The 15811-nt window shown below is 39.9% G+C and overlaps 1 protein-coding gene across 4 annotated transcripts in view; it reads right to left on the reverse strand.

Moving 5' to 3' along the window:
• Nucleotides 1-15811, reverse strand: part of LOC125451272 (coiled-coil domain-containing protein 171-like) — a 205575-nt gene that overhangs the window by 98461 nt on the left and 91303 nt on the right. For all 4 annotated transcript variants that reach the window (XM_048528223.2, XM_048528221.2, XM_048528222.2 and 1 more), the window contains 2 exons: nucleotides 11085-11580; nucleotides 7135-7251 (listed from right to left, as the gene is read on the reverse strand). In XM_048528223.2, coding sequence (XP_048384180.2) covers nucleotides 7135-7251; nucleotides 11085-11580 — 613 coding nt within the window. The remainder of the gene's footprint in view (nucleotides 1-7134; nucleotides 7252-11084; nucleotides 11581-15811) is intronic.

Consider the following 15811-nt stretch of genomic DNA (forward strand, 5'->3'; position numbering starts at 1 on the left):
GGCCATCACCTCCCCTTAATCGTACCAGACTGAAATTCCATTTCTCTCTCCACAGATGCCTAAGTTTCTCCAGTATTCTTAGTATTGGTTTCTGATATCCAGCATCGACAGTATTTTTCTTATAAGCCAACTGCATTACTTAGTTGTGCCTTGGTATGTATACATTTCTTTCAATCATTCCTTTTTATGATAGATGCTCTTCCAATCAAACCTACACTCACGCTCATTTGGTTTGATTGCATGGTCCTTCGCAGTACATAGGAGTGGCATCCGCACTTTTTGTTATCCATGGGAAGTCCACATCCATATCCGGAGATAATGAAGATTTGATGCAGTTGCCTTGACAAAGAAGGGTGAAGTTCTCTACCCAGTTTTACTCCAACCAATGCCCTTGTCTCTCCAGGTCAGGATTGAAAGTCTGGTGTAAACTGAAGTTGAAGATTCAGGAAGAGTTTAAAAGGACAAGTGGGAGTAGATGAAGAAGGGTTGGTGGAGACAAACATGGAGCACAAACACTGGATAGACCTGATGGGCAAGACGATTTCTTTACTGAGAAGTGGTATGTAATTTTTAAAAACTGCAATTACAGGGTTCAGGGGAGAAACGGCATGGGATCTCGTAGCATCTGCTGTCTTATTCATGGACAGCTTAAAAATTCATGAATGCAACCTATAGACATGGGAAGCTGTTCTGCTTACTACCTCTTCTCCTGCTTATTCACATTCACCTTCACAGGAGGGTTTCTCTTCTGCATCAAAATTTGTTATCCTCCTGGTCTTGAACCTCTTGAAGCAGCACAATATTTGTTCAAAGGTTTAGTTCAGTCCATGTCCCTAGAGAGCTTGCCTCCTCCCTGCTGATCCATGCAGCAGGAACAAACATTCATATTTTCAGAAAGTGACAGCTCTTTTTGAGCTACTGCTCTATAAATTTCCAAGCCCCCTTTCATTCATCATGCTCCTTATACTCATGAAGAAAAAGGGGAGGGAAATACATTAGTCAATATAATGAGCTGATCTTGTTAAATTAAGCAAGTTTAATATACTACTACATTAACATACCACTGACCCAGAGTTTTATTTTTGATAATCCAAGTGAGGCAGCTCACTGGGAAAATTTACTTGGAGGAGGGGCCAGATGCAAGAGTCAGAGAGAAGTCACAGGGACAGTTTGAAGGCCAGCCTCTGTTCCCGGCAAAATTATCCCAGCTGTTACAAACTTTTAAGTCTTCTCATCCTCATTTCTAATCCCCCGATACCTTGTATCTTTCCATGCCAATTTACGACCCCTGCCCACCCCAGCAATTTTATATTCTAATAATAACTCACATAGTAGTCATGCCGCACAGATCTTAAGATCCAAAAACCAGGGCAGTAAGAATGAACTCGAGCCTCCCGGTCTGTCTTGATCGCATTCTCACAGTAAAGATATCGTCATTTCAAAAAATCTTTTGATATGGACCATTTTTAAAGAAAAAAAACACAGGTGCTTAATTGCTTATAAAAGCAAACAAACATCCACCCATCCCCAAATCAAAGGCAGCTAATCCTTTAGCAGCCTTTTTGATCGGTCAATGAAGCTGAGCTTGGAACCCCTGGATAATATTGCTTTTTAGAAAGCAGCCATGCATTCTCAAAGATCCCATGGGAAAACACCAACAGGTAGCAACTACAACTGATGGAAAACAAGCAACAACACTGAACATATCAATCCAAGCAAGACAGCGGAATTTTAAAAAATTGTCACATCTCCAGACTATTTTATGTTTATTATCCTTAAAGGATGGATTCATACAGCTTCAAATTATGCCTGCTAAACAGATTATATTGCTCTTTAAAATGTTGACATCGGCTCCATAAATTCGAAAGTACAAGTTAAGACTCTTGCAGCCAAAATTGGATTTGTTTGAATATCATGCTCAATGTTAAGTTCAATCACCCATATTGCCATGTACTATTGGTTCTAAGTGATAATGGGAACTGCAGATGCTGGAGAATCCAAGACAATAAAATGTGGGGCTGGATGAACACAGCAGGCCAAGCAGCATCTCAGGAGCACAAAAGCTGACGTTTCGGGCCTGGACCCTTCATCAGAGAGGGGGATGGGGAGAGGGGACTGGAATAAATAGGGAGAGAGGGGGAGGCGGAGGCGGACGCGGACCGAAGATGGATAGAAAAGTGGAGAGGAAGGGAGGGAATAGGTCAGTCCAGGGAAGACGGACAGGTCAAGGAGGTGGGATGAGGTTAGTAGGTAGGAGATGGAGGTGCGGCTTGGGGTGGGAGGAAGGGATGGGTGAGAGGAAGAACCGGTTAGGGAGGCAGAGACAGGTTGGACTGGTTTTGGGATGCAGTGGGTGGAGGGGAAGAGCTGGGCTGGTTGTGTGATGCAGTGGCGGGAGGGGACGAACTGGGCTGGTTTTGGGATGCGGTGGGGGAAGGGGAGATTTTGAAGCTGGTGAAGTCCACATTGATACCATTGGGCTGCAGGGTTCCCAAGCGGAATATGAGTTGCTGTTCCTGCAGCCTTCGGGTGGCATCATTGTGGCACTGCAGGAGGCCCATGATGGACATGTCATCTAGAGAATGGGAGGGGGAGTGGAAATGGTTTGCGGTTGGGAGATGCAGTTGTTTATTGCGAACCGAACGGAGATGTTCTGCAAAGCGGTCCCCAAGCCTCTGCTCGGTTCGCAATAAACAACTGCACCTCCCAGTCGCAAACCATTTCCACTCCCTCTCCCATTCTTTAGATGACATGTCCATCATGGGCCTCCTGCAGTGCCACAATGATGCCACCCAAAGGTTGCAGGAACAGCAACTCATATTCCGCTTGGGAACCCTGCAGCCCAATGGTATCAATGTGGACTTCACCAGTTTCAAAATCTCCCCTTCCCCCACCGCATCCCAAAACCAGCCCAGTTCGTCCCCTCCCCCCACTGCACCACACAACCAGCCCAGCTCTTCCCCTCCACCCACTGCATCCCAAAACCAGTCCAACCTGTCTCTGCCTCCCTAACCTGTTCTTCCTCTCACCCATCCTTTCCTCCCACCCCAAGCCGCACCTCCATCTCCTACCTACTAACCTCATCCCACCTCCTTGACCTGTCAGTCTTCCCTGGACTGACCTATCCCCTACCTACCTCCCCACCTATACTCTCCTCTCCACCTATCTTCTTTTCTCTCCATCTTCGGTCCGCCTCCCCCTCTCTCCCTATTTATTCCAGAACCCTCACCCCATCCCCCTCTCTGATGAAGGGTCCAGGCCCAAAAATGTCAGCTTTTGCGCTCCTGAGATGCTGCTGGGCCTGCTGTGTTCATCCAGACTACTATTGGTTCTAACATGTGAATAGCAGAGGTGGGGTAATATTTATAGAAACATCTGAAAACGACGGTCAATGCTCCATATGCTGGGTTTTGTTCTGAATGAAAATGAAAGAGCTCATTTGTTTCCTGGAAAACAGAGTCTGTGGTAGCAATGAATGATGATTTAGCTCCAAAATTCCAAAGTCAACTTTTTTGTATTCTTGATTCACAGGCAAAGTGATCTTTTAATGGTTATTACACCTCAATTGCTGCTCTTTACTAGTGAAGTGTGAAAGTTAAAGACAATCCAAATGTTGAACCATGTCATTATCAAAAAATGGGCAGTTTGACTTGGAAACCATGCCCAGTAGACATTGAAAATGGATTTTAATTGTCATGTGTTTAAAATCTTCAACTTGACTAAATGTAGGCATTTGGTAAATTGACAAACGAGATAACGTATCCCTTCTGTTTATATTTGCAATGTGCCTCAATAACTACCTCCCAGTGGCTATGACCTCCATAATTATGAAGTGCTTCAACATGTTCGTCATGGCTCACATGAACTCTCGCCTCCCAGTCTGCCTCAATCCCATTGCAATTTACCTCGCAGCACGACAGGTCCATGGCTGCGCCATCTCCCTAGCTGTACACTCATCCCGGGAATAACTGGATAATAAGGATATCTGTATCAGGCTCTAAACTCCAAGACCTAGTTTTCAGCTCTGCCCTCTACAACTGGATCCTCAGCTTTCTAACCCACTGACCACAATTAATAAAGATAGACAACAACATTTCCTCCACACAATAATCTTCAACAACCTTGTAGATAACAAGTTTGCTAATGACACCATAGTTGTAGGCCAGATGTCAAACAATGATGAGGCAGAGGGATCGGTGTCATTGTGCAAAGATAATCTCTCCCTCAATGTCAGCAAAACTAAACAGCTGCTCATTGACTTAAGAAGAAAGGAGGAAGACATGCTACCTACATCATTGGAGCTGAAGTGGAGGGGATCAACAGCATCAAGTTCCTGGGAGTGATGATAACCAATCTATCTTGGGCCACCCATGTCAATGAGACATTCAAGATGGCACAATGCCTGTTCTCCCTCGGGAGACTAATGAAATTTGGAATGACCATAAAGGACACTCACCAAATTTAACAATAAAAGCATGGCTGGGTGTAGCGTGGCTTGGCATGGCAAGTGCTCAGCCCAGGACCTTGAGAAACTACAGAAAATTGTGAACATAGTCCAGACCATCACGCAAGCCCACCTTCCATCCATTGACTCGATTTACAGTTCTCATTGCTGTGGGAAAGCAACCAAAAACCCCTCCCATCCTGGTTACAATCTCTTCCAACCTCTCTCGTCAGGCAGAAGGTACAGAAGCTTAAACATATGGAACAACATATTCAAGAATTGCTTCTTCCCCGCTATTATTAGAACTGCTGAATAGACCTCTCAAATTTCAAATCAAATGCTCATCTTGCTTTGGTACACCTGTGCAACCGTAACTTTGTATGCCATTCTCAGTTCATCATATGGTCTGTATGTCATTGTATGTTATGATCTGCCTGTACTGCATGCAAAACAAAACCTGTCACTGTACCTAAGTACATGTGACAACAATAAATCAGACCAAAATCTATTTTTACTCTTTTTGAAATAGCATGTTGTTGATAATATTTTGTAGAAAAAAAAACATTTGTAGCATTGTCAGAAGTATGGAGTAACTATATCAAGTACTTAGGACTCAGAACACATCCAAAGAGAAATTAGCAAATGACTGGACATTCTGACTATTTTCCAACAAAAAAGGCAGACAAGGTAATCTCAACATGCTTAGGCCTTGGCATGATCTCCTTTATTGTTTCATACATGATTTGCTGTAACCAAAAGACAAGAGGCAGATCGCTTTAGTACTCAATATTGCAGTGACACAGGTGGCTTGGTGGCTCAGTGGTAAGCACTGCTGACTCTCAACACCTGGGACCCTGGTTCAATTCCAGCCTTGGACGACTGACTGTCAGGTTTGCATGTTCTTCCTGTGTCTGCATGGGTTTCCTCTGATGCTCAGGTTTCCTCCCAGAACCCAAAGATGTGTAGGTTAAGTGGATTAGCCATGCTAAATTGCCCATTCTGTCCAGGATGTGCAAGCTGGGTGGATTAGCCATGGGAAATGCAGGGTTACAAGGGAGTGAGTTTAGGCTTTGGTGGGATGCTTTTTGGACGGTTAGTGTGAACTTGATGAGTCAAATGGCCTGTTTCCACACTGTGGAGATTCTACGTGTGAAGAACAACTAATACTACTTGATGGAAATATTTTGTTTGAAATCTGCACAAAATACATTAAGTTTATGAGGAAGGGTCACCGGACCCAAAACGTTAACTATGTTTTCTCCTCCACGGATGCTGCCAGACCGGCTGAGCTTCTAGCAACTTTGTTTTTGTTCATGATTTACAGCATCCACAGTTCTTTTGGTTTTTACATTAAGTTTATTTCCTTGTTAGAAGCTAGAATTTATTGCTATTAACACATCCTTAACCTTCAAGAAATTACTTCTACCTATCTCAATCCTCGTGGCTTTGGCATAGATCTACCATTTTTGTTTCTCTTGTCCTAAATGGCCAAAATTATCTATTTGTTTGTGTTTGGCATTAATTGCCTCAATTGTCACTCCAGTTTCTTCAAATGTACACTTTCTGGCAACTTTCATTTTGTTATTTTGGTGTGCATTCTCAACTTGTATTATAAACTTCTAGATTTTATTTGATCCACAATATTTTGTAGAACCTCTTCTCAGCAGATCACAAGTTTGTTATGCTCTAACCTCCAATATTTCCCCCCCCCCGCCCGAGGTAAGTTTAATACTCTAAATATTTATTCTGTGTAGAGGTGCAGCCAGCACTATATTTAGCTGTAAGTTCACCAGTTGGCAGGAGCTTAGGTTATGAAACGGGTCTTGACAGCTGTACACAAAACAGTTTTATATTCATCATAAAAGTGGTTTCAAAATTTCTCAAAGCAGGGGATTGAGATTGTTGTATTCCACTGAACCTTTGAGTCAGGTCTTTTTAATTGGCTTACATTATATTTGGAACTCGGTAAGACATTTGCAAGACAGAAAACTCAGATTATGTACAATTCTGGAAAATACATGTTTTCCAAATTTGACATGAATGATTTAAAGCAGAATCAACCAATTGCTTGGATCCCTGTTAATCAGTGTGAGATGAAAATTAAACAATCTCAGTTCATCAGTTACATAGAATGCAGTTGGTAACATTTGGCTGCATTCAGTGCTACAGGGAGAAAGATGAAACATGTAACTAAAGCACAAAAACAGCTTTATGCTGAGGTCATGCATGACAACTTAAAAATATCGCTTTACCTCGCATTAAGGATTTGAACTTTATACAGTGAAAGAAACTGCAAGCCAGAGAACATGAGATCATACAACACAACGACTGAGCAGCAGTTAACTGGAGTATATTCACATAATGATCTCAACAAGCAAACAATCACAGAGTACATCTTGGACATTGCAATCAGTTAATAATACAGTGCAATAAATGAAAAAAGTCCTTGGAGAATTGTTTGCTGTACATTATTGAAAATTTTAGTAAACAATATGTCATCTACAAATCCATTTGTAACCATAGGTTCTCAATAGTGTTAAAAGTAAAGTTAAAATGACATTTTCCTTTTATGATCACTGTGTACATTTGGCCAAAGTTTTTAATTAGGTTGAACATGTATGTACAGTTGTAATATTAAAACAGACTGATTACAGGTTATTTTTTCCAGACTGAACTGTAGGATGACTTACTTGATTTAGTGATAACATTCTGTAACTCAGCCATAGAATCAACAACTGCAGCCAAAAGCTCAGAACTGGAAAACCATTCAACAGCCTTGATAAAATGCTTCTGCTCACTTTCCTGTCCTAACAAAAAAAAGAGTAACAAAAGTAACATAACAGTACATATAGTATTAGGTAAATGCATAGAATAGTGTATTGAGAAAAAAGTAAAACCTATACTGAAGCATTCTATGAAATTTTATTAACCATTTTTGTGAGAATTCTAGTAGAAGGAAATGTTTAATTTCAATATGGAATATGTTCTGCCTTAAAGTGTTTTTATACACTGAAGTAATAGAGCAGTTTCTGCTTCTTGGATATATTACTAAATATTGCCTATGTCTTCACCACGTGATAACTTGCCTTGTGCTAACAGTTCACAAAACAGTTTTCAGAATCAAAAGCTAAAATTCACAGAAACATCACTATAAAATTAAACAAAAAGATGACTTAGTAATTCCGGCCAAGATAAAGATAAAAACAACCAATTTCCAGGTCCTGAGCTATTGCAAAAAGTTTCTAACCTAGAAGGAATTTGCAATACACAATGATCTATTTTATGGAACTAAACTGAGATAACAGGACAGCTTGAAGAAAATTCACTTTTCACACTGCCTTTCTGAAACTGGGATTATGGTTTATAATTATTTTGGGTTTCCATTATTTATCCTCTTGGATACAGAAGTTGTGGTTACTCAGACCTGTGGTCTGTGCATCGAATTGTGCCCATACTGTCCAAAACCAAATTAAATAATCATACAAGCAAAATTTAGTGTGGGATGATGATTGCTGCCAAAAAAAAATCAGGCACAGATCTGCATGATCTGCTTGTTGTGACCACAAGCCAGCTGGAATTTGAGAGAATGGAATCAATTTTTATTGAGAGAAATGTCAGACTCAAGAAACTGGAATGCTGTCTACAGCATCATGGAAGTCAAGGAAGACTGCCAAGAATATAAAACCAAGTCCCCTCTCATCTTGTTTTGCTCTATCCTTGGAAAAACATACGTAGGATATTCCTTTTGATATGTGAAGTTACACCTGCTACATCTGGTACAATGGACCGTGAAGATGTTACTAAGGACATTTCCCTCATCCAAGAAAGGGCCTATAACACAAAAGAAAGTGACCTTCACGGCCATCAACCATACTGCCCATACACTACTCTGTGGCTAATGTGACTACGGCAGGCTAAATAATGATGATTTCCTTGAAGTGGAAGCACCTGAGGTATTGTTCTTCCAGTAGTTCATGTCAGAGAACTGTTCCCGGTGCTTTCCTCCTCCCTCTTAAAACTTTTCCTACTCTTTCCTCGGTTTCTTGCTGCTCTTCCCATTCTAGCCACAAAACCAGCTAATTAAATTACCCATAACTACAGTAAATATTAGAAAACCCTTCTCTGCAATTGCAAATCGGTCCTCCAGATTAGAAAAAAAGAGCAGATAATTACCAGAAGTTGGCAGCAAATCTCAAATGACAAACTAGCAACAAGTCTGTATGTAATGGATAGACTGAAGAATCCTTCCTGCCCATCAGCGCCAAGGGTTGCTGGGCAATTTGATCGAGCAGTCCAATATCACCAGATGGCCAATAGCAGCAGACCTGAATTTTAATCTTTTATTTAGCAATATAACAAGTTCCAGTGCAATTTGGAAGCCTGTGAAGCAACAATTCCAGTATGTAAGTAAGAAGGCATCCCAATCACCATATCAAATGCCTGGGCATTCTGCTATGATTGAGAAATGAGTGTGCAGTGACTAAATTTATAGGACTGTGCTGGAAAGCAACTATCCTGGGACAGACTCACTTTTTGCAAGAACAAGAAACCATCTACTGAAAAAAGACACGTGCTTATGGAACATTCCAAACTAAGATTAAACAATATTCCCTTCAGCACATTCAAAGAATCTAGATAATTCAAAAGAAGTGGTGTAAACTAATGAAGTATTTAGACAAGCTCATCCCATTGTCACAAGTAAAACTTGCTTGCATGGCAAATATCACCAAGGCCAATTGAACTGGCAATTGGTATCCAACATCTGGGCTTCATCTGGACCCGAGGGTATCATCATTAAGTACCTTGTTAAGTTAAACCTGTATGGATGGTTAAAACTAGAGCTTTTCCTCAAAGCGAAATTTCTTTATAGCCAAGAGTACAAAACATACCCAAGAAACAGTTGTGCTTCAAAACCATCTGTCCAAAAGAATGCTTATTGAATTTTTCTTATTATCACCAACATTCTATAGGAATTTAGTAATTCTTTAACTGCAAATGCTGGAAATATACAGGAGGCAACCACTTGGTCCATCATGTCAGCTCTTTGAAAGAAAATGGATTAATTTCGCTCCCCTATTCTCTTCTCTTCCCTAGAAATTTTCCTCCCAGCCAATTCTCAATAACTTGTCAAGCTTTCATGCATTAATGTTTCAGGTAGTGAATTCAAAATGGCAACAAGCTGTTTCCCCCAGGTTACCACTGCAATTTGTTACCTTAAATCAATTTTTCTAATTGTTTACCAACTTTGAACACCTGTATTAAAGTTCTACTTAAAGTTTTCTGTTCTTAAAACAATCGACAAGAAACAGAATAAGAATATATGGATCATTTTTGGAGTGGCAGGCAGTGACTCGCGGAGTACAGCAGGGATCACTGTTTGGACACCAGCAATTCACAATATGTATTAATGATTTAGATGAGGGAAATTAAACAACATATCTCCAAGTGTGCAGATGACAATAAGATGGATAGGAGGATGAGCTGTGAGGAAGGTGCAGAGATTTTGAAAATTTGAACGAGTAGGCAAAGGCATGGCAGATGAAATATAATGTAGGTAAATAGGAAGGCAGATAATTAACTAAATGGTGGCAGATTAGGAAAGATTACCAACTAGACCTAGTCACTGAAAGTAAGCATGCAGGTGCAGCAGGCAGTGAAGATGACAAATTGGATGCTGGCCCTCCTATTAAAATGATTCAAGTGCAGAGGCAGAGATTTCTCACTGCAATGGTTCAGGGCTGTGGTGAGAAGACACCTGTAGTATTGTGTGCAGTTTTGTTTTTAATGTTAGTTAGGTTTGAGCTAGTGATACAACCATCAACAGGCAATGGGGAAAAAAGTTAGCCACATTTCTACTTCAATTATTTCCTAATGACCCTTCTTGGAAAGATGAGAGATAAGCCAGATTTGAAGCATCCTCAGTTGCAATATGTTCTGAAATCATATGGATGGCTAATTCGTATAGCCTGGCTTGGCACAATGGGAAAAAAAATGACCAAAAAAAGGAAATTTTAAGATAGTGGCATCCATGAACTGTACCACCACATATCTAGCCTTCAGAATAGGAGGGGAGAAGTGGTAATTGAAATCTGAGGATAATACGTTTTAAAACAAAACCTGCACTTGCTTCTTACATATCATCTTTCAAGAATGTGCCGATTGAAATGTCCAACAGCTGATATTGAAAGAAGATAAATTCTAATGACACCATAACACACTAAGGTCAGACTTGAGAATAGGTGGCATCAATTGGGAGCAGTTGACACTAATATCTGACAGAGAAATTTCTGGCTGTCCGCAGATAATGCTTACTGGATCAACAAAAATATCAGCCAGTGTCAGTATCCAAAATCTACTGCATCAACAATAGATTAAATGATTAAAGATCTTAATTAAGGATTGGAATTCCCAACAGGAGAATGGAAACTGCCATTCACAGTTTCTCACAGAGCTGATGTTACACACTGATTTTGTTTATTCATAAAGAGCAGATTTCAAAACATTTATGATCACTTATTTTGAATACGTCTGATTTTGGAGCAGAACCTATAAAGATCAAATAAGGAGTTAGTAGTTGAAGATCTGTGGCTAAAATAGTAATAAATTGCAATTTCAAACTTACAGCCAGGTCAGTACTTACTTGAGTGACTGACGTAGGACTTGCCTTTGCCGGTGCAAATTGCAAGTCTTGGTTTATTATTAAAGCCTTCAGTCCAAGTAAATAGAGGCTTATATCCAAGACCCAAGGCTTGAAGTCTGTTGGCCGCCAAGATTGCTACAACACTTTTTCTGAAAACTTGTATCAATCCTTTTTGAGGCTTTTTTTTCTTCAACTTGCTTGGATTACTTTCCAGAGAAAGAACCTGGACAACAGTCCTGATTTCATTTTTGAAATATTCACAGGTATGTACTTGCCCTTGAAGGATGTTCTTCTGCACAGAGAGTTCACGAGATCGACAGTATAACGGGCACAATGCGCCAGCCATTAGAGCACAAGCTGCTAGCAAAGCAACATGTTCTTTCTGTGTCTGAGACAATCGTTTGTTCATAACAGACAGTTCAAGGGTTAACTTGTCCTTGACCTTTGTCAGACTGGATAATTTTTCTTTGATTTCTTCTGCTTCAAGATGGTATGACTGTGAAAAATTACAGAATTAAGTCAGCTGTAATTCTGAATTTTGTAATAAATAATTTGTTAATTCTTCTCATTATGAATCTACGGGAATAACAATGCAGCTTTTAACAACAATGGATGGCTCCAGCACTGCATTATATCTTATTTCTTTTAAAGACTTTAAAATGAGGTTTGAGTTAGATGTATTCTCAAGAGTTCCTTTGTCTTTGTAGGGACAACAGACAACCATGAATATTACCCATGAACCGGAATATCAGTTATTCAAGCATGAGAGCTTAAAGTTTCACAATCAGAGCCAAATAGACTATGCATAACTTGGAGATCAGGAAAACACCAGGAAATCATATCTTAACTATGTGAATGATAATATAGACTGATAATATGATTTCTTAGCCAAAGGGAAAGTACTAATTTGATCTTGTGTCTGTTTTTTCACCCTGCTGACCAGAAGAATTACATACTTGGTGTAGGTTTTTGCTATATCAACAGTTATCCTTCTTTTTTAAATTTGACCATGGGATATGGGCATCATTGGCTAGGTAAACCTTTATAGTTCTTTCCAAATTTCCTAGAGGATAGTAAAGAGTCAATCACATGTATACCAGACCAGCCTTCATATTCCTATCTGGTAATAACGTGAAAGATTCTATAGAATGGACTGTCATTGCAAAGACTTTGTTAACAACATTCTGCTATAATTTTGGATTCTATGTCATTTTATTTTGGACAGATTTAAGTATTGTCCAAGTCAGAGTTACTAGCTCTATTTTTATTTCGCTTCTGCATAAATTATTTTGACTTTAATTGAATTTAACTCAAAGTTGAAAAATACATTTGGGCTATGGGATATATTCTCTTTCAGTGTGAACAGGAGTTCATCATGGGAAACTCACTATGTCTGCTACAAAATAAGGCATAATGGTGACCATTATTATTGGAACTTCAAGAAAGCCATTGCAATATTAGGAAATTCTAACTGTAAAAGCCACAGCTAAAACTCAGTCCATATGACAATTCTAAGAAAGCAGAGGTAAGATAGAAACCAGATTCTCATTGGTCACTGGGAGCACAAGGATCACGCCAATACAAACAGTGGCAATTCTTCTTTCTACTCCTTCAAATAGGTAAAACAGCTCATTAAAATTACAAAATAGTTCTATCTATTGAATGGAAATTGGTCAGAATTTATTAATTAATTCATACATTATGCATTGAATAGTAGTAAAAGGAGTATAAATTATGACCCAGCTGTAAATTTGTCTCTGCAATCTCAGTGAAATAATAATAGTAATTTCTTTTATGGGTAGATTTCACTGCACTTCTTTTCAGGTTCTGTTTTTTTCCCAAACAAGGGTGCTCCCAGGTGTTGGCAAAGTTGTATCATTGGGAATAGGCAAAGTAATGATTCAATCCCTGCTTGAAAAAGGAACATTTCGTCCTGTTTAGAATGCCTACAAAACTGCATGGATAACAAGATCAAAAATTTAATGTGTTAAGAATCATGACCATACACTTATAGCTTACATGAACGTAATTGAATTTCTTTGGATCATTAGATGTCTGGTTTACAAATAAATTGCTACCTTTAAACTCTGAGCCAAATTAGAGAAAAAAAATATAAACTGCAGAATTTATTTTTGCTGTGTAAATAATTAACCCCACCCCCCCATTTACTCAAATATAGAGAGTAGGGGTGCAGATTTGTAAGACTGGGTACAGGTATTATGGATTTTCCAAACGAATACAGGAGATCTCTAGAATTTCACTGTCTAAACATCACATAACTTATTAATAAGGCTTCACTAACTTTCCAATTGTTTTTCAGCTAACTGCACACTCCTTACTAGATCATTGTGCAGAAGGGCTACTATATAGTTATATGGGAAAATATCAAAATTGAGAACAACAGATTTATCCCTCTACGCCCTCGCTTCGGCTATCTAGTTATTCAACAATACTTCCCTTACATAATGCAAACCTGCCACGTTCAGTTATCGGAATCTTAAGGTCATTCATACGGAGTCACTTGGTTTCTGAATCTACAATACAATAATATAATTTTGGAATGTCATCAATCCCAAAAAAGGCCAATTATGAACAGAGCATATGGGACAGTGAAAGTGATCAATAAATATTCAATCAGTATTGACAGTCTAAATGAATGGCCCATAAATTGCAGAATATAGTTTCTACTGTCTCCCTTGCAACACATTTTACAATATTACCCCTACACCTCAATTTATCCATAACCATAAACATAAAGATATAATCCATAGGAACTTGTATTAGTATGAAATACTACTGTACTGTTATAAAGGTGGATTGCAATAAAATATTTTTCTTCTTGTCTACTATTCTTCAAAGACTGCTTCCTGAAAGGATTCTACTTCTTTCTCCGAGTTTCTTTATTTCTGTCACATCTGTTCTGATAATGCTAATTTCCACAATGGTGTTTCAGACACATCTTATTTTCCCAGAATTACCCACTGCCCTTGACAGGGCCCTCAGCTATATGTAACCATTTCTCGCAAGCTTCTACATCAAAAGGCTCATCCTCTACCAACTGCACCAACTCCAAAAATGATGCCACCACCAAACTTAACTTCCCCACCCAGCATTCTGGAAAACACATTCCCTCTGAAACACCTTAGTCCATTCGTCCATCATCTCTTTTCTTCCTTCAACCCCACAGCACCTTTCCAGGCAATCAGAGAAGGTGAAATACTCGTCCCTTTACCTCCTTCCCTCTTCATCATCCAAGGCCCAAAACAGTCCTTCTGGGTAAGGCAGCAGTTTAAATGCACTTGTTATGAATCCAGTTTACTGCAATGCAGTCCCTGTTATGTTTGGAAAACCAACATCAGACTGGGTTACCACCTTCAAGCCATCTCCATAAGCAGGACACATATTTTCCACTTGCTTGACTTATCAACACTCCATCATCCTGCTCTCATGCTCACATTTCTGTCCTAGGTCAGCAACAGGTTTCCAGTTAATAGTGATCCAGGCAGAAGATCCTTGTGCGACATCAATAGCAGCGATAGGAGGTGAAAGCTGCAGCAGCTGAGAAATCCCCAGCTGTCAAGGCTTCTTTGTCACCAGAACAGGATCTATCTTCAGTCAAGGAATGTGTCTCTGCTGATGCGCAACAGCATTCCCATGTTAAATGATGTCCCAAACAAGACGTCCACCTGGAGGAGCTGAACCACCGTCACACACAACACACACTGTGGTGATCTACAAAAGGTGATGGAGACATGTTTAAGAAATCTGCAAGTCTCTAGCTTCAGGCCAGCATGTAGATCGTGGAATTTGATTTGGGATAGGAATAGGAGACAATCTTATAGCTTTTTACACAGGAAGCTGTCCTTCGCTCTGTTCCCCCCGCTCCCGTTCCCCCTTCCATGGGGAAGGAGCTAGAATAGTGGCGTAAAAAAAGCCTGCTCCGTCACCAACCTGGCTGGAAATGGGATCCAGCCAGCTCATCGACTTGCAATCTGAAAACCAAAGTGAAATCCAATCTTGGAGCCTGGAATGTATGAAATCTCATGGATACTGAGAAAATCAATTGTCTAGAATGAAGAACTTGTTGCCCATGAACCCAGGCACTTCAACATTGATATCATTGCCGTACAGGAAACTCAAGCAGCAGGGGGAGGGCAGCTGAGGGAAGAATGCAGTGGTTACATCTTCTGGAGAGGAAAACCCAAAGGAACAGCCTGGGACACATGGAATTGGATTCACTATTAGGAACAAACTCATCAAATTATACTCAGAGCTCCCTGTTGGCATTAACAATTACCCCATGAATCTCCATCTAAAATATGCCAAAAAGCAGCAGACATTGGTGGCGAGTGTCTATGCTCCAACCCTTGATGACTCAGATGAATCTAAAGAAAGTTTCTACACCACCAACATCCCCAAGGAATATAAAATTATGCTCATTGCAGACTTCAATGCCAGGGTTGGAAAGTATGCCCAACTCTGGAAAGAAACTATAGGAAAAGAAGGAATTGGGAATTGCAACGTTGGTTGGACTATCCTGCTTACCAAAATGTGTGGAACACCACTTGGTCATCACCAACGGAATGTTCTATAAAAAAGACAAGCTGAAGACTTCTCGGAGGTATCCATAAGCAAAGAATTGGTGCATAATCAACAATATCCTCATTGGATCCTGAGACCAAAAGGATGTCTTCATTGCCAAAGCAATGACCAGTGCAGACAACTGC

Source organism: Stegostoma tigrinum, chromosome 3 (assembly GCF_030684315.1).
Source record: "Stegostoma tigrinum isolate sSteTig4 chromosome 3, sSteTig4.hap1, whole genome shotgun sequence".
Classification (NCBI taxonomy): Eukaryota; Metazoa; Chordata; class Chondrichthyes; order Orectolobiformes; family Stegostomatidae; genus Stegostoma; species Stegostoma tigrinum.